General features: G+C 35.8%; 1 protein-coding gene across 1 annotated transcript; it reads right to left on the bottom strand.

Moving 5' to 3' along the window:
• Window positions 1-17,353: 17,353 nt before the first annotated feature.
• LOC131064727 (auxin transporter-like protein 4) lies at window positions 17,354-23,090 on the bottom strand. The gene is made up of 8 exons (XM_057998990.2): window positions 22,292-23,090; window positions 21,720-21,905; window positions 20,002-20,114; window positions 19,667-19,850; window positions 19,420-19,517; window positions 18,944-19,151; window positions 18,512-18,769; window positions 17,354-18,162 (listed from the first exon to the last, which is right to left on the bottom strand). Exons 1-8 carry the CDS (start codon window positions 22,475-22,477, stop codon window positions 17,920-17,922), a joined length of 1,476 nt encoding a protein of 491 aa, XP_057854973.1. The 5' UTR covers window positions 22,478-23,090; the 3' UTR covers window positions 17,354-17,919.
• Window positions 23,091-23,306: the final 216 nt, after the last annotated feature.

Below are 23,306 nucleotides of genomic sequence, written 5' to 3'. Positions count from 1 at the left end.
ATTTTTTGAATGTTGTAGTTATCATTTCCTTGGGATAATAAAAAGCAAGTGTTTCTTTCTTGCATTTATGTTTATTTATCTATCGTTGTTGTGTGTTTGGGTTTGTAAGGGGAGTACCCTTCACCACAAATTGAGCTTCCCCTATATCTAATTCATTTCTTATTTCAAACTCTTCATTCTTCAATTTCTTTGATGTCATTTCATTTTTATCCTCATTTCATATGCAGTTAGGGTCTCTTGTAGTTCATTCATGGTTAATGTATTCAAATAATTCATCTCTTAAATGGCATTCACTTTTGCATCAAACCTGTAAGGGAGAAATCTTAGCACCTCATGCACAATCAATAGTTCATAAAAAATTTCACCAAGCCCTTTAATGGAGTTGACAGCTTCATCCACATGAAGGATGCAATATTTTCTTCATCTTTTATTTTCAAGCTATCAAGCTATCTTCTATGAGTTTGTATCTCATTTTATTTAACCTTCATATATGTTTCAAATTTTATCCCATATCTCATTTTCAGAGTTACAATGCATTAGCTTAACAAACTTAGACTCACTTAGGCCACACAAGATAACATTCATGGCTTTTGCATTTTTTTCACTAGCCTTCTTTCTGTTGGCAATTGACACTCATTGGATTCATTATGTTGTCATTGATGGCAACAAGACTCGATGGAATAATTTACCAGGATTATGAGGCATTCACCAGTAGACACTAGCTTTGGAGCATTCAAGGCTACACTGGCACCGGCACCGGCACCGGCATCAAACACTTCAGGAAGTCGACATCAGGAAGATTTATTTTGAATATCATTTTGTAATTATTGCATAAAGTCGATATTGTATATCTTTTGTAATGCATTGTAAGCCGACATAAGGCATATAGTTTGTAATGGGTATATAGGTCAGTATGTTAGGACATTATGATATGGGATATGAATAGATGTGATAGAGTGATGCGAGGATAGAACTTGTGGATAAGGATTGTGAATGCGAAGATCATTTGTATATGAATTTTGTATCATGTAAATGTTTTGTAAGATATTCTTGGAGGGAAGGTGATACTGGTAGTAGTGTTCAGGGTTTATGAACCGGTACAGAGTAGAGCTATAACCGGAACTCTTTTTAGCACAGCAGATGCATTTTGTGAGTTCACTTTCATTGTTTTTCTTTAGCAAAAGCTTGTAGTCAGTGAGGCTCTTTAGTGATGAGAAGTGTTCTCTAGGCATTGTGCCTTCCTGCAAGTGCAGGTCCCAATTATATGTAATATCTTTCATATGGCCAGTGAATTGATATTGTGGGTCACAAATCCCACCGTGGTTTTTCCTTATTGAGGTTTTCCACGTATAAATTATGTGTGTTATGGTGTTCATTCTTGTGGATGGTTCATTTGCTTCTAGTTATATGTTTATTTATTTACTAGTTTATGTGTGTTTGGTATAAAAGCATAAAATCTTGTGTTATCGACTGAACACTGATTCACCTCCCCCTCTTAGTGTTATTGGATCCCAACACTTTCCAACTAGATCTACGGGAAGGGTTGTTGGATATTGATAACCAATCACAACATATTTCTAGATGTTGAACCTTAAAGCCATCAAATAAGTTTACATCCTTATACTCCAAAAATCATCATACAATCCATTAGACAATAGATCTCTACTTTAGGAGAAACCTTCTTGACATTCCATGTGTGATTTCGAGGTTTACCTTCCAGCAATTATAATGTTTTAAAGTAAATATGTTATGATACAAATTGATGAGAACACACTCATTGTAAGAAGGGGGGGTGAATCAATATAAGGTAATTTTTACTTATTCAAAAATTCAACAACCATGTTCAACAATAATATTAATAATTGTAATAACAACAAGCACCCAAAAGAGAGAGCATAAATTTACATAGAAAGCCTTTTGGGAGAAAACCATGGTGAAAGAATACTTGGATCTACTATCCAAATCTAGCCTCACAAAAATAGCAAAATTATCTTACAGTATTTGGAGGCACCAACTCATTGGAGACACCAATCCCCACTTAGATAATTTGTAGGTACCAACCTCCTGGAGACACCAATCCCCTGAGCACCAACTCAACAAGAGATGCCAATCTCTTCTTCTAAGAGACATCAACCTCTTTTTGTATGAAAAAATCTCTTTTAGCGTTTTTCTTCTTCAACAAATGATGAACAACAAAATCTCCTTCATAGCTCTATTTTAACTCATATTTTCTCTTCTCTACTTTGCATTATCTTTGCTTTGTTTAAAATTAATTTTGTTTTTCTCTCAAATGATGGAACATTTTAGCACTTCACCATACATACACATCCTTATTCATTTATTATATCTATACATTCAATATGATCTATAATACATTCTCTTATTTGTGTTTGAATGATAAAGCATTACACTTACATAGGTGCTTCACACAACACTCCAAAACACACATAACTTGCAAAAATACTTCTCTTTTACATACCAATTTTAGACACCAAAAATCAATTCAATAAATCCATAGGTTGGCCACCAAATAACTAATTTAAAAAAAGGTGAATGTTACCCCTCAACCAAACATGTTACTCTTTTTTCATCTTCAAAATTATAACTTAAACCATATTTGGTTAGCATGTCAAGGGTTGGAGCTTTCTCATACCTCATGCCAAAAAGTGACAACCAAGGTAAGCCTTAGGGTTTATCACCAAAGACCAATTACCTTAGCAAAAATTATGTTGGCATTATGTGAACTGGTATGAGGACATGATGACATTGTATGTTGTCATTGATGTCAATATGCTGAAGAGGAGAGAACCGGTATATGTGAGAACCAGTATGTTACCAAGAACCGGTATATGTGAGAACCAGTATAACACTGTGAACCGGCATTTGTGCCAAAGTGAAGCGGTGTGTTTTTTTAAGGTGAACCGGCATGTGGTTATGGGAACCAGCACATGGAAGCTTTGTATGACTACCGGTTGGTATTCTCAACTTCAAGATTTCTGGTTGAAGTGCTTCAAGCCTGTGTGGCTCAACCGGTGACTTTGTGTGATGAGTTAGCATTGTAACAAAGAACAGATCGTGTTTCCACATCAGCCTTGTGCGCGTAGAGGATCTTGCATGAAGGAGATTGTTCCTATCTACCTCGGGAATGTGCGAAGTCTGTAAACGGTGATAACGCGTGATGGGTTATCAGCCGCCATGAAATCGGTGGAAAACGAACGATGGAGAACGTCTTGAGATTGTTTCAAGACTATTACATTTAATGCAATGTTCTCAACGGTCAGGATTGAATCATTTGAATTGCTTAACCTAACAGGTTTAGGGTTTATGCTACCGATCTATCTGTTTCCTATAAGGTCGATGTTGTGTTTCTTTCTGAGGTTGTTGGAAAAATTTGTGTGTGAGTATCCAAGTGAAGAGATACGTGATTCTTGCCAGACCAAAAGAGAGAAGTGATACCTGCAGAGTGTAAGTGTAGAAGGTGAAGAGGAGCTAAAGCGGATCTGCATTGGCATTGAGTGTTGTTACCAGATCATTGTAATACCTATTGATCTCTAACCACTTCAACAGTTGGGAAATCCCTTAATAGGGTAGCTTTAACCAGCTTACTGTAAATCCTTTATCAGGGTGACTCAAAACCATTGACTTCTTGAAATCCTCTAACAAGGTAAGCTTTAACATGTTTAACCCTTAACCAAGTATTCTAGCCATCCCTTAACCGAGTGATCCCTAACAGGATTGGTTCCTAACAGAACCTATTGTATCAGTCTTTAACCAAACAAGGCTCCTAACATAGCGGACTTCTAAAGAGTTCAAAAACAGCTTGTGGGTATTCATCCCCATCGTGGTTTTTCCCAGTTGGGTTTCCACGTGAAAAATTTATGTGTCATGTGTGGTGATATTCATGTGATGGTTTGAGTGATTTGTGTCTGAAGGTAAATCATGTTGATCTAGTTGTTTATATATCTTTGATGATAGTTTACATGTTCATGCACTAGGGTGAAATGGAAATGAAGCATTAGATTTTATGAAAAGATAAGTGTCAACCAGTTTATGTTTGACTCAGTTATTTTGGGTTTTGTCGGTTGTACTCTGTTTAAGGCTGGTGTTACTATTTGTCTGCCAAAGCACAGTGTCTGCTAACAAACCGGTTTAGGATTGTGTTTTTGTCTGTACTGATTCACCCCCCCCCCCCCCACTCAGTACTGGTTTGGTACTATCCATTCATCATTGAGTTATCAAATTTTAGAGTGGAAAACTTGTGTTGGGGATGAGGATTGACCATTTACGATACCTCATTCCATCACACATAAAACACATTAGAGCACATGCCCGATCAACGAAGCTCAATACCTTGACAATGGTAAAGGGTTGGGTATAAGCCTTAACACTTTCAAACTACCTTAAAAAAAGTTAAACCAAAAGATAAAACAACGATGACCGATCCTCATCAGGGGTTGGGGTCAAACATCCTCTCATCCCTCTTTCCAAAAATAGAGTTCAACAAGTGTTAAATAGGAACTTTGACCAACAATGAGTATCAAGACAATTTTTCAGGGGGGTTGAGACTTGCATCCTACCACCTTCCACTCATGAAATTATGCAAATCAAATGTCGATGAGGAGGTAGTGCATTTCAAGGGTTAGGGGTTGTCCTTACCTCATACCTTTTTCCCTCAAAACACTAAACATTCAACACTTGAGGGCCAAAGCTTGATTCACTCTTTCAGATTAACATCTATGACATAATTTCAACAATCTCATTCTTGCTAAAACCAAAACAACCTATGACTTCAAGATACCAATGTATCAATGTTCTTTGACAAGATATTCAACTATCAGAGACAACATCGATCTTTGACATCAATGACAACATTTCCAATAATAATTTTTCCAACTTGTTTTATCTATCTTAAAAAAATCTTACACGATTAATTCCAAAACAACTATACTTATATGTAGCTTTTTAATTAAACAATTATTTTTCTTTCTTATTGAATTTGTGCAACTTTGCATTGTTGTTTGTGAAAAACTAGATAGTGGGGGTTTATGGTTTAGGGAGGTCTTTATGCGACCTCATCCTAATGCTTGAACTAGACATTCATACCTAATTTGAGTTAAGTTCATGAACTCTTCTTGCACTTATTTCTATTTGTCTTCTGAAAAAGTTGATGTTCTTGTGAAGTTGTCATTCATATTTTCTTGATAAAAAATTAAATTATTTCTCTCCTATCAAAATTATATTTTTTTATCCAAAATTGCTTTCTTACAAAAATTAAATTGGTAAAATTTGTTTTCTTCCTACAACTTCTTGTCAAAGCCACCTTTTTTTTCTCAAAACTACATGATTTACAAATAAACTATTGGAATAATGTTATTTTTGGACACATTTCAACTTGATAAGACTATTTTAAACACCTTAGTAGCTTCTTGACAACTTTTTACATATTTTAGCACTAACAATTCTCTTGTCTTTTCCTTATCCAATCAGATTTGTTTGATGTTCTTTTGATCCAAATATTTTAATAAAAATATCTTAAAATCTTAATCTAGTTTATACACATTTTAAGCATCTTTTGATTATCAATTACATTGCACATTAGATGGTTTCTTTTCATGTTGGTTTATTTCCATACAAAATAGATTGAGTAGACTAATTATAATAAACCCCCAAAATATAGAGTTCTTTTGACTCACTTTTCCATATGTTGTTTTTGGCATGCAAGTACAATCCCATATTTCTAAGTTGGTTTGTTGTAGGTTACTTTCATGAATTGAAGTTGTGAATTAAAAGTAACTATAATTTAACATTATTACAAATATATAGAAAATAGAGACAAAAGAGTGAAAAAAAAATTGTTTCTAAGTCTATATAATGAGACGAATACTATATATTATTCATATTTAGAATTAATTAACAATTTGGTATCATGATGAAAGAAGAAAATGGATAAAGGAATAAACAAGAATCGCTTGCAAGGCTTGTACTTATAAACTACTAGACCTTCAAAATTATATGCCATGTAAACCATGTGGATATAGCATATCATATTGTGGAGGGGATAAAGCGAGACTGGGTGACTAGGACCTAATCCCACTTTTGCCAACACATTGGGAATACGAAAGAGCCTAGGGAGATAGCTCACTTTGACTAATTCTTGTGAGAAACAGAGAGCCAAGTATTATCTCTTAGGGTTTCTACTCCTCTTGTTTTATATGAAGAGAAGATGTGAAAAATAGGGTGTGATTGGTCAACTAGAATACGAGATGAACAATGAAGCATATATGAACTGAAATTGCAAAAACTTGCAGGACTGAAACTGAGATATTGAAAGAAGAGAAGGGGGAGGAATTTTAATGTGTACCTGGTGTTGAAAAATGAGCCAAACTGTCCGGGACAGGGGTGTCACACCCTTGTCCTAATTCTACAAATAGGAAGTTGCAACTGAGAGACTACAAACTTGAGGTCCTGAGCTCTTAACTTGCCAAATTTCACCTAAAAGTGGGGGACCAGGGTACCACACCCCTATCCCTGATGATTTTGGGACACATTTGGGGCCTTAAGACAGTCCTTGTGCCTTTTAGTAACCTTGAAAGTCTTCCTAGTATTTGTTCATGTGCCTACAACTGAGAATAGGGTTTTGGGTGGCTATATGGGGTTTTGCCTTAGTGAAACCCCTGTTTTGGTGATTTCCACCTCAAGAAATAGCCGATTTGTATAGTAAAATAGTGTGTGTAGGAATCTTGTGTGTGTACAAGACCCTAAAATATGAATGCAAACAATCTAGAGTAACCCTATGCTTTAAAGAGTAAACCCTAAATGTTTGTAATTGACAAAGTAAATGCTCTAAATCAATGATGCTAAATGATCTAAAGCATAAATGTAAATCTGAAAATTGATGTAATGAAGCTCATACAAAGACTTGAAAACATGAAATCATACCCAACCCCAAGGGAGGGGTATAGGCCAATCTTCAGTCGATGATCTCCTATTGCTTTCCTACATATTCAAAAGCCCCCAATTGATGAAAGAATTCTTGATGAATGCTTGATAGATGTTGTTGAATGTTGTTGAAGACTCCAAAAGACCTTCTCTTTCACTGCATAGAAGGCTCCTTAGCCAAAAAACTTCTTAGCCTTCAAATGAAAAAAGAGAGCTCATATGTAGAAAACCCTAGATCTTAATTTCATCTTTAGGCCGACCTAGGATCTGAATTTCCTACCAAATTTTTTGGGGTTAAGCGTTATAATATCATAGAATTATGCTCCTGAAATTTTGGGAAAAATTTCGGGGTCCGTGTGTAACTTACACACGGTTCAACCAACTTTTCACCAAATTTTCAGGGCCGTTAGATATGATGATATTAGAGTGAATCCCAAAGTTACAGCTGATTTTGAGATGTTTTGATATGCGAAATTGGGCCTTAAAGTTCGAAATAAGACATAATTAGGGTTTATGATTTAATGATTTATTAGAGGAATAAAATAAAAAGGGGAGTGATGAAATATGAATTTAGATTTAATTAAATTAATTAATTCAATGCTTAAAGGGAAATTACAATTCAAGATGCAAACACACTAAGGCGGGTGTTAAACTAAGCGTAGAATTGTATTACCCTAGCAAGGGTGTACAATTTATGACGTTACATTTAGCCCCCACTTTATCGGTCATATGACACTATGTGCATATCCAAGCTAAAGTAAAGAAAAGTAAACATTCATGAAAAAGGATATATTCATAAGTTTTCGGACGAAGCCCCCAGCGGTATTTGCAGTACACAGTTAGGAACCGCACCCTACAAAACCACATGTTAGATCATAAAATCACCTTATGCTTACTAAGGAAGGTGATGAAAATTCGAGGGTAGCTATATGCCCCCCCTATTTTGGCTTGCTAATTTAGTGAGTTGAAATAGGGTATCATGTTTACCACATCGAATTGTGAAGGAAGATTGATGACAAATGCTCACAAGAAGATTTGATACAAGATCAAAAACTAATGGAGAATCATTTGGTAAGAAATAGATCTAAACCTCGATACCAACACAACAAAGAGTGAGGATTTGAGAGCTCTCTAACACAAGATGAAATATTTTAAATGGAAACAAATGCAAGAGATATAATCCAAAAATGCAACTCCATAAAGGAATTTGGAAAAGAATGGATGATTGAAATGACATCAAAGAGATTATTTATAGAAAAACTCTTCTAAAAGAAAGAAAGAGATCCTCATCAGGGACATGCATGTTCACAAAATAGAAGGGTTTATTATAAAACATACTACTCAATGAAGAAAAGAAATTGATGAATGATCAAAGAGTTCCAACACCAAGGAGGAGGTCTCAATGTACTTAAGATCCCCAATAGGGATGTGTGTTCCAATATGAGAGAAGGAATTCAAATATGAATACAACTCTACAATCAATAAGAAATCCTTATAGAAGACACTACTTCACAAAGGGGAATTTTAATCTTAAGAAGGAGAGATGTTTGATATCACTCTTTCCCCCCATATATATAAGGAGAAGAGATGAGATATAAATAGGCTATTATATTATTTCCAAAAGTATGATTGCACGTGAAATTGTACCATCATGAATGACAATGAGCCCCCAGTAAGTAAGCTATCAATGTCACATAATGATGAGCAACATAATAGCCATTAATGTTATTTAAAGACATGATATATTGAATGAGGTATTTGAATATGACATGTTAAATGCTCTACTATAAGTGAGATTAAAAACATGTATAAGATGATGAATGTTAAAAATTCTTTAGAAAGAGAGAAGTTTATAAGAGAAGAATAGGCCACTAAGTCATACTTTTCTTGCACGCAAGAAATCTTAGGAGAGGGATAAGTGTAAGTCATTAAAGCCTTATTCCTAGAAGAAGGGATTTTAGAATGAGTAGAAGATAAAGTCTCATAAGTGGGAGTATAAATCTCTTGAGGAGATTCATAAAGAGATTTGTTCATCACCAAGATTTCCTTATGAGGGGGGTGAGTGTTGAAAGAAGTAGAAGATGATTTGATTGAGGTGAGATCATCATTACTACTAAATATAGCATTCATATTGAGAGATGGTCTCTTAGATGCTTTGGTGGGCTTAGAGGGATTATATCCAAGTCCAAATGAAGCTTCATGTGTGTTATGTTCTAAAGGAACTTTAATTCCTTGTTCATTTGCGCCACAACCATTGCCATTATAGCCACTCTTAGCTAATATGTGAAAACCAGGACCATAAAGGGATGCCAAATCAGAAAGAGATGGTTGTGCCTCATAGGTCTCAATTCTATATGAATTAGAGGAAGGATTTGAAGAATAATTTGAATTAGAAGTAGCCACAAAGTTGTTACTTAGTTGTTTAGACAAAGTGGGTTTCTCTTTAGGTTCCTCCTTAGATTTCTCCTTCTCAGTTTTAGATTCTTTCCAATATACTCTATACTCTCCTATAAAAGTAGGGTTAAAGTCTAGAGATCCCCAATAATCATCTGAGAGCACACCTTCAAGAGAAAATATATCTTTGGGAGGAGATTTTGATTGAGTAGAAGAATCAGGAGTACTAAAAGGAACAAGATCATTAAAGGAAATAGATGTATTTGAAGAAGTAGGAGGATTGGGAGAAGAATGGGAAGTAGTTGAACAAGAAGAACTAGCTTTTAATGGATCTTGAAGATTGGTATCAGCTAACAAGGTGTACGTATTATTTCCATAAATGAACTTGACTTGCCTATGCAAAGTTGAGGGGACAACTTGCATGCTATGAATCCACGGCCTCCCTAATAAAAGGTTATATGTCAAATTACCAGTCATGACATGAATAGGTGTAGATAAAGTAACATGACCTACCTTAACAGGCAAGGTTATGATACCTAAAGATTGTTTAGCAACATTATCAATGCCTCGAATATAAATAGAAGCAGGTTTGATGAGAGAGCGATCCACATTAATCTTATCCAATAAGTCCACACTGGAAACATTAAGGCCAGATCCATTGTCCACAAGGGTTCGTCTTATAGCATTATTGTTGATAATAACCACAATCATAAGAGGATCATATTGATGTTGGATTTCATGAGAAGGTAACTCATCTTGTGTGAATGCAATTTGAGCTTTGGGGTTGTTTGTAGGATCAATCAAAGAAGCCATGTTATTAGGTGTCACTGTAGATGGGACATCTAAGTTTTTCAAAGCATCTTGTAGCATCCCATGATAAGCAGGTGAAGTTTGAACCAAATCCCAAATAGAAATCTTGGCAGGAGTAGCCTTAAGTTGTTCAATGAGATCATACTCCTTACTAAGAGTTTGTGATATACGAGGTGCTTGTGGAAGAGTAGGTTGAGAGGGAGGAAGTGAAGTTGGGGCAATTGGAAGAGGATTAGGTTGCCTATTGTTTCTTGTGTTGTAGGCATGAGAAACCACATGATAACTCTCTTTAGTGATTTTCTTAGCATACTCATGAGGGCTCGTAGTAGGATAACCTCCTTGCATAGTAATAATAGGTTTCTTAGGAGTATAAAAAGAATCATTAGCATAACCACCTTGAACCACTAAGATAGGCCTATGTTGAGAACTTTGAGAAGGACAAGAACCTTGCACTATGAAGAGGGGTTTATTAGGTGTTTCATTCACATGTATCAAATTGATTGAAGATGGTTTAGGAATATCAAAGGTGTCCTTATAAATTTTAGAAGAAGAATAGACAAGATTGTTGGAAGAATTGTTGATAGTCTCTTCTTGCACTAAAATGTTATCATGGATAAGATCAATTTTAGGAGGTAGACTAGGAGTAGGCATTGATATTTTGGAAGGAAGAGCATTAGTAAAAAAGGTCATATCATCATTTATCATCAAAGGATCTACATGGGGAATAGACTCTCTAGGAGAAGGATCAACATTACTCTATAAAGTTTCACCTTTGAGAGGCAGACCTTTGAAAGAGATGTTAACAATCTCTTCTTGAACTAAGGTATCCTTATGAGTAAAGTCTAGTTGGGGAGAAGGAGATGCCTTACCTTCAGAGGGAGAATGATTGAGATTCATGAGAGGTGAGATGCTATCAAGGGGGTTACTCTCATAGGGTAGAGAATAATCAACACCTTCTTCTAATAGTTCATCCCAAATAGTGAGGTCTTTGAGAAAAGTATTAGAAATATCTTGCACAAAGATGTCCTTATTGTTATTGCCAATTTTGGGAGAAGGGATAACATTGTTCATTAACTCTTCATCCTTAGGAGGGAGAGCATCACTACATGTGTTTAAATCATCCTCTTGCCTCAAAATGTGTTCAATAAGATGTTTAGGGGAGAGAGAATTAAGGAAATTGATTATGATTTCATCTTATTTTTCTAAGGCATCTTTATGGATAAGACAAGCTTCGGGGCAAGGAGAAGCATTTCTCTTTAATGCATCATCTCTAGTGGGAATTTTGTTGAAGTCAAAAAAGGAAATTCCATCACTAGGAAAAGTAGGGACAATACCATATTCTTGCACAAAATGATCCTCATGAGGGGAGTATTCTTTAGGAGGGAGATGAACATCTTTCTCCAAAGATTCATGCTTAGGAAGGAGATCTTTGAAAGAAGTGCTCGTAACCTCTTGTTGCACTAGCATGCCCCCATTGGTAAGACCAAATTTAGGAGAAGATAAGTCAATGTCCATCAATACCTTTTCACTTAGAGAGGCATCATGTAAAGAAGGTAAAGTAACACTAAGAAAAGTGTTTATGATATCATCATCTTCCTCTAAGATAGCTAGATGGGAAGGGCACATTTTAGGAGAATTGTCAAGATCACTCTTCAAATCTTCATCCTTAGAGCATGGGAGAGTTTTGAAGGGATTGGTAACAACTCTTTTAGGCACTAAAATGTTGTCATAGACAGGAGGAGGTTCTTTAAGAGATGGAAATGTTGAAGCAAGGGAAGTTAACCCATTATCACATTTATGAAATGAATGCATCATGACAACAATTTTCCTATTTCAAATGATAACATATGCAAAATAGAAGGAAATGTTCAATTTTCACCAATGCAAGCACTCTAAATGTTGATTTAGAAAATGAAATTTAAGAGTGAAATGTGTTCCTAAATCATATCCGAAATTAATGATCCAAATTAAGCTATCCACAAGTTCAATTTTGAATTGAAAAATTAGGGTCTTAGCAAAAATTAACCTCTAAATTTTTTAAATTTGCAAGAAATTGAAACTTGTAAATGTAAATTTGAATTTGAATTAGCAAAAAAACTCAGATCTGATAACATAAATCAGAATTAAAGAAGACTGGATTCATGTCGGGTTCAACAAAATGTGGAGGGGAAAAAGCGAGACCAGGTGACTAGGACCTAATCCCACTTTTGCCAACACATTGGGAATACGAAAGAGCCTAGGGAGATAGCTCACTTTGGCTACTTCTTGTGAGAAAGGGAGAGCCAAGTATTATCTCTTAGGGTTTCTATTCCTTTTGTTGTATATGAAGAGAAGATGTGAAAAATAGGGTGTGATTGATCAACTAGATTAGGAGATGAACAATGAAGCATATATGAAATGAAACTGCAAAAACTTGGGGGAATGAAACTGAGATACTAAAAGCAGAGAAGGGGGAGGATTTTGAATGTGTACTTGGTGCTGAAAAATTAGCCAAACTTCTCGAGACAAGGGTGCCACGCCCCTGTCCTAATTCTACAAATAGGAAGCTGCAACTGAGAGACTACAAACTTGAGGTCTTGAGATCTTAACCTCCCAAATTTCACCTGAAAGTGGGGGGACCAGGGTGCCACGCCCCTGCCCCTGATGATTTTGGGACAGATTTGGGGTCTTAAGACAGTCCTTGTGCCTTTTAGTAGTCTTGAAAATCTTCCTAGTACCTATTCTTGCACCTACAACTGAAAAAATAGGGTTTTGGGTGGCTATATGGGGTTTTGTCTTAGTCAAAGCCCTATTTTGGTGATTTCCACCTCAACAAATAGCCGATTTGTATAGTAAAATAGTGTGTGTAGGAATCTTGTGTGTGTGCAAGACCCTAAAATGATGAATGCAAACAATCTAGAGCATCCCTATGCTTTAAAGAGTAAACCCTAAATGCTTGTGATTGACAAAGTAAATGCTCTAAATCAATGATGCTAAATGGTCTAAAGCATAAATGTAAATCTGCAAATTGATGTAATGAAGCTCATACAAAGACATGAAATCATACCCAACCCCAAGGGAGGGGTACAAGCCAATCTTTAGTCGATGATCTCCTATTGCTTTCCTACATCTTCAAAAGCTCCCAATTAATGAAAGAATGCTTGATGAATGCTTGATAGATGTTGTTGAATGTTGTTGAAGACTCCAAAAGACCTGCTCTTTCATTGCATAGAAGGCTCCTTAGCCAAAAAACTTCTTAGCCTTCAAATGAAAAAAGAGAGCTCATATGTATGAAACCCTAGATCTTAATTTCGTCTTTAGGCCGACCTAGGATTTGAATTTCTTGCCAATTTCTTGGAGTTAAGCATTATAATATCATAAAATTATGCTCCCGAAATTTCGAGAAAAATGTCGAGGACCATGTGTAACTTACACACGGTCTGACCAACTTTTCACCAAATTTTTAGGGCCGTTAGATATGATGATATTAGAGTGAATCCCAAAGTTACAGCTAATTTTGAGATGTTTTGGTATGTGAAATCAGGCCTTAAAGGTCGAAATAAGACATAATTAGGGTTTATGATTTAATGATTTATTGGAGAAATAAAATAAAAAGGGGCACACTTAGGGTAAAGGGCCCAATTTTATGATGTGGGGAGTAATGAAATATGACTTTAGATTTAATTAAATTAATTAATTAAATGCTTAAAGGGAAATTACAATGCAAGATGCAAACACACTAAGGCGGGTGCTAAACTAAGCGTAGAATTGTACCACCCTAGCAAGGGTGTACAATTTATGACATTACACATATGACAACTATTCAATTGGCTAAAGCCCATGGATATTGTATATTATCAATATAATTCAAAAAATTTAACATGGATTATGTAACTCAAATAAACTTAAAATAATAAGTTTATGAATATTATAATCTTACTTGATAGTTTGATGCCCTTAACCAATATGGATGGTCTCCACAAAAGTATCAACTAGCATGTACAAGTACTAGTAATTTGAATTAGTGCACGATGTAATCACTTCAAAAGTTTCAATCTTACCAAAAACATAATGCCATATAAATCATTTAAGCTTCTTCATGAAGAATTTACTCAATATTTTCAAAAGTGGTATTACATGTTGATCCATTGTCACAACATATAAAGCCTAAAAATTTGAATAACTACGAATGGGATGGCGAATTAAGCAGTCCTCATTGTAATATGTTGACATAATTTCTAATTCATATTTATTAATTCAAAAAAATAATCATTGTCTTACTTTCAAAGACTTAATAACTACATATGAATATATTTTGCACAAATGATTTCTTGATTCACTTGTATAAGTTTTCTTTTTGTATCAACCATCATTAGGATTTAGGGTTGAAGGAGAAAAATAAAATTGGTATGAGTGGTGCAAATTACTATTAGATATTGCAAAGTAAATAAATTAGGATTGATAATTGCACAATATATATTATAATCCAACATGATACAAATGGAAATTTTCTTATTAATTATTGATTTATCAAATAACTTGAATTTTTGCCATTTGTAGATTTTTTAAAAATTTTAGAGGTATCTTTGTTTTTCTTTCTGTAAGAAGTATATTTAAGTATATGTCTCTTTCATATATTGCCTCTTTTAAAAGATCCATGTTAGGTAAACATGTTAAGTAAATGTCATTCTCATATGTTTCTTATTCTGCAAAATTCAAGTTGAGTAAAGCTTTCTATTATTATTTTTTCTGGAAGTCAATGATAAGGTTTGGTTAATTAATTTATCAACTCAGAGATGCAGAAAACGTTTGATTGACATATGGAGATACATAATCTAGTGACAGAAGCCCAATAAATATAATCTATATATGCGTGTAAAATTTACTACGGCTAATTATTGATTCCTTACATCAGAAGAATTTGGACAAGTGTTTGTCGTCTGTGAGTGATCCTTGAAGATACTGTTTAAGATGGGTAAATAAATTTTGAAAAAATTATTGACAAATAACAATAAATTTACTAATGTCTTTCCAATAAATAAAAAGGGTTTTTAATAGCTATATTATATAAAGGGTCAGTGTCTTTGTTCTTACTGCTTTATTAATCAAAAACAATAAAAGTTTTTATTGGAGGGAATTTTTTTCAAATATGTTTTCGAACATCAAAATCAAAGATGTGAAGTTGAATAGGATTGGATCTCGTATTGTTTAGGTTGGGTGAGGTGAGGTTGAATAGGGTTGGATCTCGTATCGTTTAGGTTGGGTGGGGTGAGGTTGAATAGGGTTGGAACTCGCATTGTTTAGGTTGAATCCTCAATATACCATTTTGTTACTGATAGCTTCGTTGTACTTGATCTTTTCTGACAGCTTGGCTGCTGTTGTATTGTGTTAGTCCCATCCAGAATTTGTTATGTTTGATTTGAGCTGTTATATTTGTTGTTAAGTGTTTATGATCCTTTTGAAACCATTTTATCTCAAAGACATTACTAATTTACTAATTGGATACAATTTTTTTTCAAAAAGCTCTGACTATTCTAATGCTTTTTGGCTCATAGATTTTGGGTTTGTGCTTGTATCTGTTTCGCACAAAGTGTTGTTTTGAAAATAGGTTCTCTTCAGATTTATTTCTTGGCTTTGACAGTGGTTTTCATGGGTTTTAGGCATCATCTCTTGTACTCCTTAAGTTCTTTGTGACTGTTGCTTTATTATTTGGCACTTGAGATTTTCTTACTTGGTTTTGACTGCGAATTTCATGGCCTTCAGGAACGATTTCTTGTAATGCCAACTCTTTAAATGCAGTATGATGGCCATTTATTAAAAGAAATTATATCAATTTGCCTGGTCTCCGTGCATATATACTATCAAATAGATAACCATGTTGTCTCACCATCTACAGAATGGTTAGTGGCATATCGAATGTCAAAATAACATCTTATTCTCCTCTTGTTTTTTTATCTGATGATGGATCATAATGTTTGATTCAAAATGTTGATGATAAAAGATTTATATGATCTTATTCAGAAAAACATAAATTGATTATTATGAACTGTGAAAATTTAATGAATCTGTTTTGAAAAGTTCAGTTGCACTACCAGAGTTCCACAAATGGTCCTCAAGAATAAATGATGTTCAAATCCTTCAGTCTGGATTGACTTGTTGAGAAAGGGTGTGACAGGGCACAAGGCCCTAGTTCAGTCTGGGTTGATTTGTTGAGAAATGGTGTGACAGGGCACAAGGCCCTAGTTCAATCTTTAGCCGATTGAAAGCCCCTTAATTTCAAGGAGGAGAAGCTTGTATCGATCCATCCAAAAAGTTAAATGTGAAAAATTGATGGTCAAACTAATTAAAATTTCTCAAGAGCTCAAAGTCTGTATACTTCATATTGAAAATGCATTATGTAATGGAGTCTCATAGTTCATCCATTGAATTTCAGTGGTAATTTTTAAAGTAAAAATGAACCAATATGTCATTGGAGATTGCATTATTAAATTGGCTCCATATATTGGATCACAGATATGTAATGGTTGCCAAGGAACATGTTTAAGGGACTTCCCGTGTGGTTCATTTTACTTGTTCGTAATATTGCTATTTAAGTTCCTAATGTTGGAAATTTGAACCGAAATAACAGAACACAAGGCATTTTTGGTATTTTACTTATTTTTATTTCTTAGTTATTGAACATTCTGATGATGGATTACAGAATGTGATCTGAAGAATGTCATCTGAAACATTGATGGAAAAATTCATACACAATTGAATCCAGAAACAACTTACAACTCTATAGATTGTAGAAATCTGATATAATTAATTTTTAGAATATTTACTTTCCCGCATATCAAAAAATCGCATAAAAATTGAATTGAGTGCTTCCATTGTCTATGGCACTCAGGCCATAAAATGGAATTTGTAACATCGTACAGGTGGATACCAGTTATTAAAAAGTTCAGCTGCCTCCGGGAGGGTTAGTAAAAAGTCCTATATACCACAATCCATATCTGAAAAGTGCAGATTGTCAAGTATAACGAACGCTCATTAATTTAAGTCTCTAAGAAAAATGGATTTCATCACACACATACAAGATCGATGGGTTTGAATGTATGTTAACTTCAGCGAGGTGGTGGGAATGAAAGAGACTGCGAGAATCGTTACATAAACTTCAGTATAAGAAAGAAAAAAGACACAATGTCTGAATAAATGGTAGCTTCATGGAGAATGTGAGAATAAAAGAGAGTGCGAGAAATTTTACATAAACTTCCATATAAGAAGAAAAAAGACACATACAATGATCTGACAACTGTAGAGAGTCATCATCTTTCGAGATTTTACTCACAAGCCAAGGACTCTTAGATGACCCTTGCATCCCCATACCACAACTAATAGACATGTTTAAACAAAATAGGCTGTGACCCAACCACCAGTAACAGCACAACACAACTGCTTGCCTAGTTGAGCCGCCAGCCTTAAATAAAATTGAGACTAAGTATCGACTGTTACACCGCACATTCCCCTGGTAAGATGGAAGAGCAGAAGCAAACTTATGTTCCCCATAACAAATTAGTGAGTATAAATTACAAACAAATCCCCGTTTACAATGGGCACTTTCAACTAACTGTATGCTGTTAGTGAGTGCGGAACAGTGGTCACCCATCAACATTTCCATAATTGCCATTGTCACCAATCTACCTACTGAAACAGTTTCTTGTCCTTGTAAGACAATGCTAACATGACCTGAAAAATAAGTATATTTCCACACATGTATCATCATATAATTGACGATCTAACAAACCAACCTCAAAATCAACTCCTGTGATGAGAGAGAGGAGGATGGGGTGCAGCAGTAGCTGACGATGCCACCCTTGGGGGGCACTGGTAGCACTTTGCAAACAGACCAAATGTGTTCACTTGTTGGACAAAATTAGTCATGCTTGCCCAGCCACCAAAGCCAAAGCCAACTATTAATACCCAACCTACAATGAATATGTTCAAGATGTACATAGCTGTCCAGCTTGGCAGGAAAAATGGAGGCTTTTCCACAGAGTTCTGTTGACACGAACATGGAAGAGTGATGTTAGGAACCTAGAAACATGAAAGCTTGCCCAAAAAACACTCATCAATCACTTTTTAATCAGCTTAATCAAAGAGAATTTCCACAAAATTATTTCATAGACTTCATTAACAAATTTATGCTATTGTTTCCAGGATCAAATGCTCATAAGTTTACCTTTGTTTTTGTCAGTAAGAATGCCAATTAATAAACTAAAATATTAAGAATAACAGATTTATACTGTCAATTCTGAAATCAGAAGGCAATGTTAAATGAATGTTTTACCTCTGTTCTTCTGCAATAGGATTATTAAGCTAAAGAGAGAGAATTGGCATAGCTTGTTACCTGTCTGGCAAGAGCTGTCCTGTAGGTGAACATGTGTGCCATAGATGGTATAATGTAGACAGTGAAACTGACCAAAAGAGCACCAACTGCAGAATTGATAGGCCCGAAGAAAGGAAAAATAATTGCAAGGAACCAGATTGGGATCACAACAGGCAGCCTGGCCAACGCCCGGAGAAATATGCTCTTTGTATCATGCATTCCAATTACTTTCTCCCAAACAAAATATAAAGGAGTGCATGCAAACCCAAAAGTAATGAACTGTACAAAAGGAATACACGAGATATATTTCTTGTCAGTGGAAACAATTGGATTTCATTAAGTCTGAAACAAATTAATAAATTTAAATTCGATGCATCTCAGCAAATTTAAGTCCAGCTCCAAAAAAGGAAAAATAGAATATATACAGCAGCTGCCAAACAGGGCTTCAAGTACCTGATGGATAAGCATGAGGACGACTGCAATATCACGGAATGCTGACTGGGGTAGCAAAGAGAAAGCATTAGAATGATTCAAAAGCTCATCTCCAAATGCCCAGTAGACAGATATTGCAGATGGCAGAGTCAATGTCAATACATAGAGACTTGCCAACAAGTAAATTGATTTGAATTTCTGAGGTTTCCACATGGCATGCATTATTTCCCTGCAGGGAATAAATTTAAAATCATGTTACAACATATTAGTCCAACTAGTTCATCAAACTAAAGTTAAGGTGATAGGGGAAAAAAAAATTAACTAATTACCTAATATCCATGAATTATTGAAGTAGATCAACAAGGCTCAAGGAATACAGAAGCTACAATAGGTAAATGGAGCTTGGAAGTATAGCACGTTTCATTAGGTCAATAGTACGTGAGTCAAAAGCAATATCTAGGAAGCAGAAGAAGGCTGATAAGTAATGAACAACTTACACTGTAACAGCATGACCTCCAAAAGTGTAAAGAATGTTTGTGGCTCCAGTAAAGTAAAGCACAAGTCTGTTTGGTGCAGAGTGTTTCACACCTTCAACCTATAAAATTGGAACACTGTTAGATATTCTTATGTAGTCTGTAACTAAAACTTTCATCAGTTTCATGTATAGAAAAACTACTGTGCAGGATGTCCAAAAAATCTTTGGCAAATGAAGTTTGAACTACACTAGACTTTCAGTATCTATACCTGTCCATGAACAAGTGATACAATTGTCATGTACCATGCTGTGTATGTTGTCATTCCAAGTCCAATAAATGACCAAATTCGATAATTATGGAAAGATGGAATAAAGACTGTGGTTGCACAACAAGCTCCAAAGATGTATGTCCAGGTTCTCTTGTCCAGATTATCATTTATATAATATATGTTACTGTAAACAAAGCAGGCCTCAGCACCGTAAATACAAAAGCAAAAAGCAAATACAAGAACTAGACAGTTAACATTTTGGGTGTGAAGCAAAACCCCCCAAAAAAATTGACTAGAGAAAATACTTAAATTAAAACCCTAAAAGTAAAGCTTACCTGGCACAAGCTATGAGCTGTATGACAGATCCGAAAAGAAGAAATGTACAGTTAAAGGCAAGGCCAATGGCTTTCCAATAGGCTCCCAATAGTCCATCTAGAACCTCAAACCACTGCAAAGGACACAATAACCCCTGTAAGTGTGCTATGCTGATATCAGTGACAATATTAAATTGCGAACTTGTGTGAAATCTCCTTCAGTTTCTACTTGGTCCGGTCTTCATCTATACCCAATGTTATTGCACAAAGGAGAACTGGACAGTAAAACTCGTAGTGACTCAGAAGAAAATGATCGAGCAGTTGAGTACCTGATTGCATGAAGTATCACTCTGCTATACTGAGGCAAATTTTTGGGCGATTAATAATATGATTTCTGCCTATATATTTTGATGAAATGTGATACTTTGTATAAATAGGTCCTATGGACTTATTATACTTTTGCTTTGTATAAATAGGTCCTATGGACTTATCCTTGATATTTGGCAACAATGAAGTTTGCATAGCGCATGACACAGAACACTCGAGTTCAACTCGGCAAGACAATTTGTTTATAAACTAGCCTACATCTGGATCATTATATACCTAGAGTTCAGTCAACAGAGAAACCCTCAGTCCTCTTGTTATTATAGAGTTCAAGAGAGATTCTACAAGATTACTCAAATCCAATCTCTCCAGGACCAGCATCACTTAAGGGTTCTACCGTCTGCATGTTATAGTCTCATAGCACAAGAGGTACCCTGCCATCTACTGACATCATAATGTAACTCTCATAGCACAAGAGGTTTCCTGCCATATACTGCCATCATAGTGTAACTCTGATATTAGCATTTTTCGCTGAATCTCTAGGTAAAATTCCTTAAGCTTTTCTGAGACGTACAACCTGGGCAAGATATCTATCCATCTGGTAATAATAGTGTTTGAAGATTCTGCATTTTAAGTAGATCCCTATGGCTTTGTGGTCAACTAGTTATTTGTAATCTCTTTCTGGTACTAAGATTTACTTTAAGGCTCTGTAAATGTCAAACAGATTCCTTTTGACTTCGTGGTTAGTTGTTGTGGGTAATAGATATGGGCTGTACGCTCATTACACCAGAGGCCTCCGAAGCCATAAGATTGCAGAATGGTGTACTATAAATGGGTTATTTTGGCTTGTGGTTAGTGTACTCTGTATCAGTGCAATTTGTGGATGTCATAAGCACTGGGAGCATCCAATCTAATCCCACCAGATTGTTGTGAGAGAGAGAAAGAGAGACAGAGTTAGCCAGGGGATGTTCCCTGGCACAATGTCAGGGATATGCAGCCGTTTTGAAAATTATTCCACTCTTCTGCTAGGATTTTTATCCGCGCAAAACAAGGTTTTCACTAGTTTTTTGGAATTGACCTTAGGACCACTGACTTTTGCCCCCACATCATATCCCAAAGTTAGATTTTTCCACAAAATTACCTTTGTATATACCCGCATAACTACCCCGAAGCCACATGGAACTCAATCACAAAACTATTCACTAAATAGCCCTTACAAGATTTGGGTTCGAGAACCTCATCTCCATTTAATCACAGATTAAACTACAGCGTTGGGGCAATTCTGTCAAGTATTTGCCGGCCATGGAGTGCCTGGCCGACAAGGCACACCACTGGCAGAACTTACCTTAACAGGCCAGGAAGTAGCCCTAGCAAACCCAACGGTTAAAAAGTTTAGACTTTACTGAGATAATCACCTGAATAACATGGTTCTTGAAGTTAACATTCTCCTTCTCCTTCCTGCTCCGGTACTCAACATAAAGAACACTAATCAGATAAGCTGTCCAGCTACCCATGAGGCCATAGAATATCTGGAACAGGACCCCAGACACCATTCCAAGCTGTGAGAAGGAGTATGGCAGAGTTAAGAGCACTTGGGCCACCTGCAAAATCCCACAGTCCCTAACTTATCACAACATGCCATTGACATAAAATGAGGCAAACGAACGGAACAGAGCATAACTCATTGGACACAAGAAAATCCACAACACCCACATGCCTAAACTTTCAAGAACTCAACCAACAAAACCCACATCCCTTAACGTTCAATGACACAACCAAAGACATCCACATCACTTAACTTTTGATACCACAACCAACTATGATGTTAGCATTACCACACTGCAGGAATTATACTGTTTAAATATGCATAGATATTAACTGATACAAATGACTGTCCTATGTAATTATATGAAAAATGACACGATACAGACTGAAAACGAACACACAACATGACATTTGCCCAGATTGGGGGTATGGATCTGTGCACCTGGTTTGATGCACAGCTAAACCAGGCATCATAAACAGAACCCCCATGCCAGAAGAAGCTCTTAATGGTCCCTTTAATGGACGCCTCATCAGTACTCTTATTCTGTAAATCCTTCCCTTCCACCTCCATCTCTCCGTAATTAGCCACAATGGCTTCTTCTGCCTGTTTTTGTGTAACCATCTTCATCAGGAAACCGTAAAAGAGCTCAAGATCTGTTGTTGCAGCAATATGTAGACTCAATCAAGCAAAACATACACCTTGAGCTGCCAAAGGAAGAATTTTAGGTGAATTGAGGCAAGAAATTCTCAATGTAGCCTAAATATCCAGAAGCAGGATTGTTATTCTTGTTTTTCACCACAGCTCAAGAGAACATACATACTCATTGTATATATATGTTCTCTAGCGGTGTATATCTTGCTATCTAACTTGAGCTCCTACTGCCTCTGTTGTTTGACAGGATATCCCAACCAACCAAACAATAATACTGTTACCAGAAGAACAGAGAGCTCTTGACACTTTAAAGGATCCCAGCTATTAGAAATTAAAGAGAGTAAAGTGGCCTTATCATTATTTTTTTTAAACAAAATATATTACTTGCTTTGTTTGGCATTGTTGCTGTCATGCAAAGCAGAAGCCTAGAATGAGTAATAATCATGATAGTGAGCCTGCTCTGGGCCTAGGCATGCGGATGTGCATAATTATTAGTGTCACCCACAGCGCCCTAACACTAAAGGCAGCAGGGTCACATCAGGCTAGAGAAGAAGGGGCTAGTGGGGCTTAGGTGGTAAAGTATAGTTGTTTTTCACATTGTAGAACACCGCATTGGGGGGATTTGACATGAAAAAGATGGTAGACCACACCACACTAGCCCACAACGAAGGAATTAAGGAAGATGGTACACCATATTATACCACCATCAAGACACTAAGGAAGAGATTATGGGGTCTGGGTTGTATCCAGATTCAATGGTGGGCTCTCTCTTAAACAAAGATGGGTATGTTGTTTTGCGTTATAA

Source organism: Cryptomeria japonica, chromosome 8 (genome assembly GCF_030272615.1).
Source record: "Cryptomeria japonica chromosome 8, Sugi_1.0, whole genome shotgun sequence".
NCBI lineage: Eukaryota > Viridiplantae > Streptophyta > Pinopsida > Cupressales > Cupressaceae > Cryptomeria > Cryptomeria japonica.
The sequence above is the reverse complement of the archived record's forward strand: the minus strand, read 5'-3'. Positions and strand labels throughout refer to the sequence as shown.

Bases quoted from the DNA above. Each gene is read 5' to 3' on its own strand.
- LOC131064727 (XM_057998990.2), bottom strand. From the start codon at position 22,477: ATGAAGATGGTTACACAAAAACAGGCAGAAGAAGCCATTGTGGCTAAT. The intron at 19,851-20,001 runs GTAAGCTTTACT...CTTTGTTTACAG, and splicing joins CAGCTCATAGCTTGTGCCAG to TAACATATATTATATAAATG. The intron at 18,770-18,943 runs GTACTTGAAGCC...CCTTTTGTACAG, and splicing joins TCCTCATGCTTATCCATCAG to TTCATTACTTTTGGGTTTGC.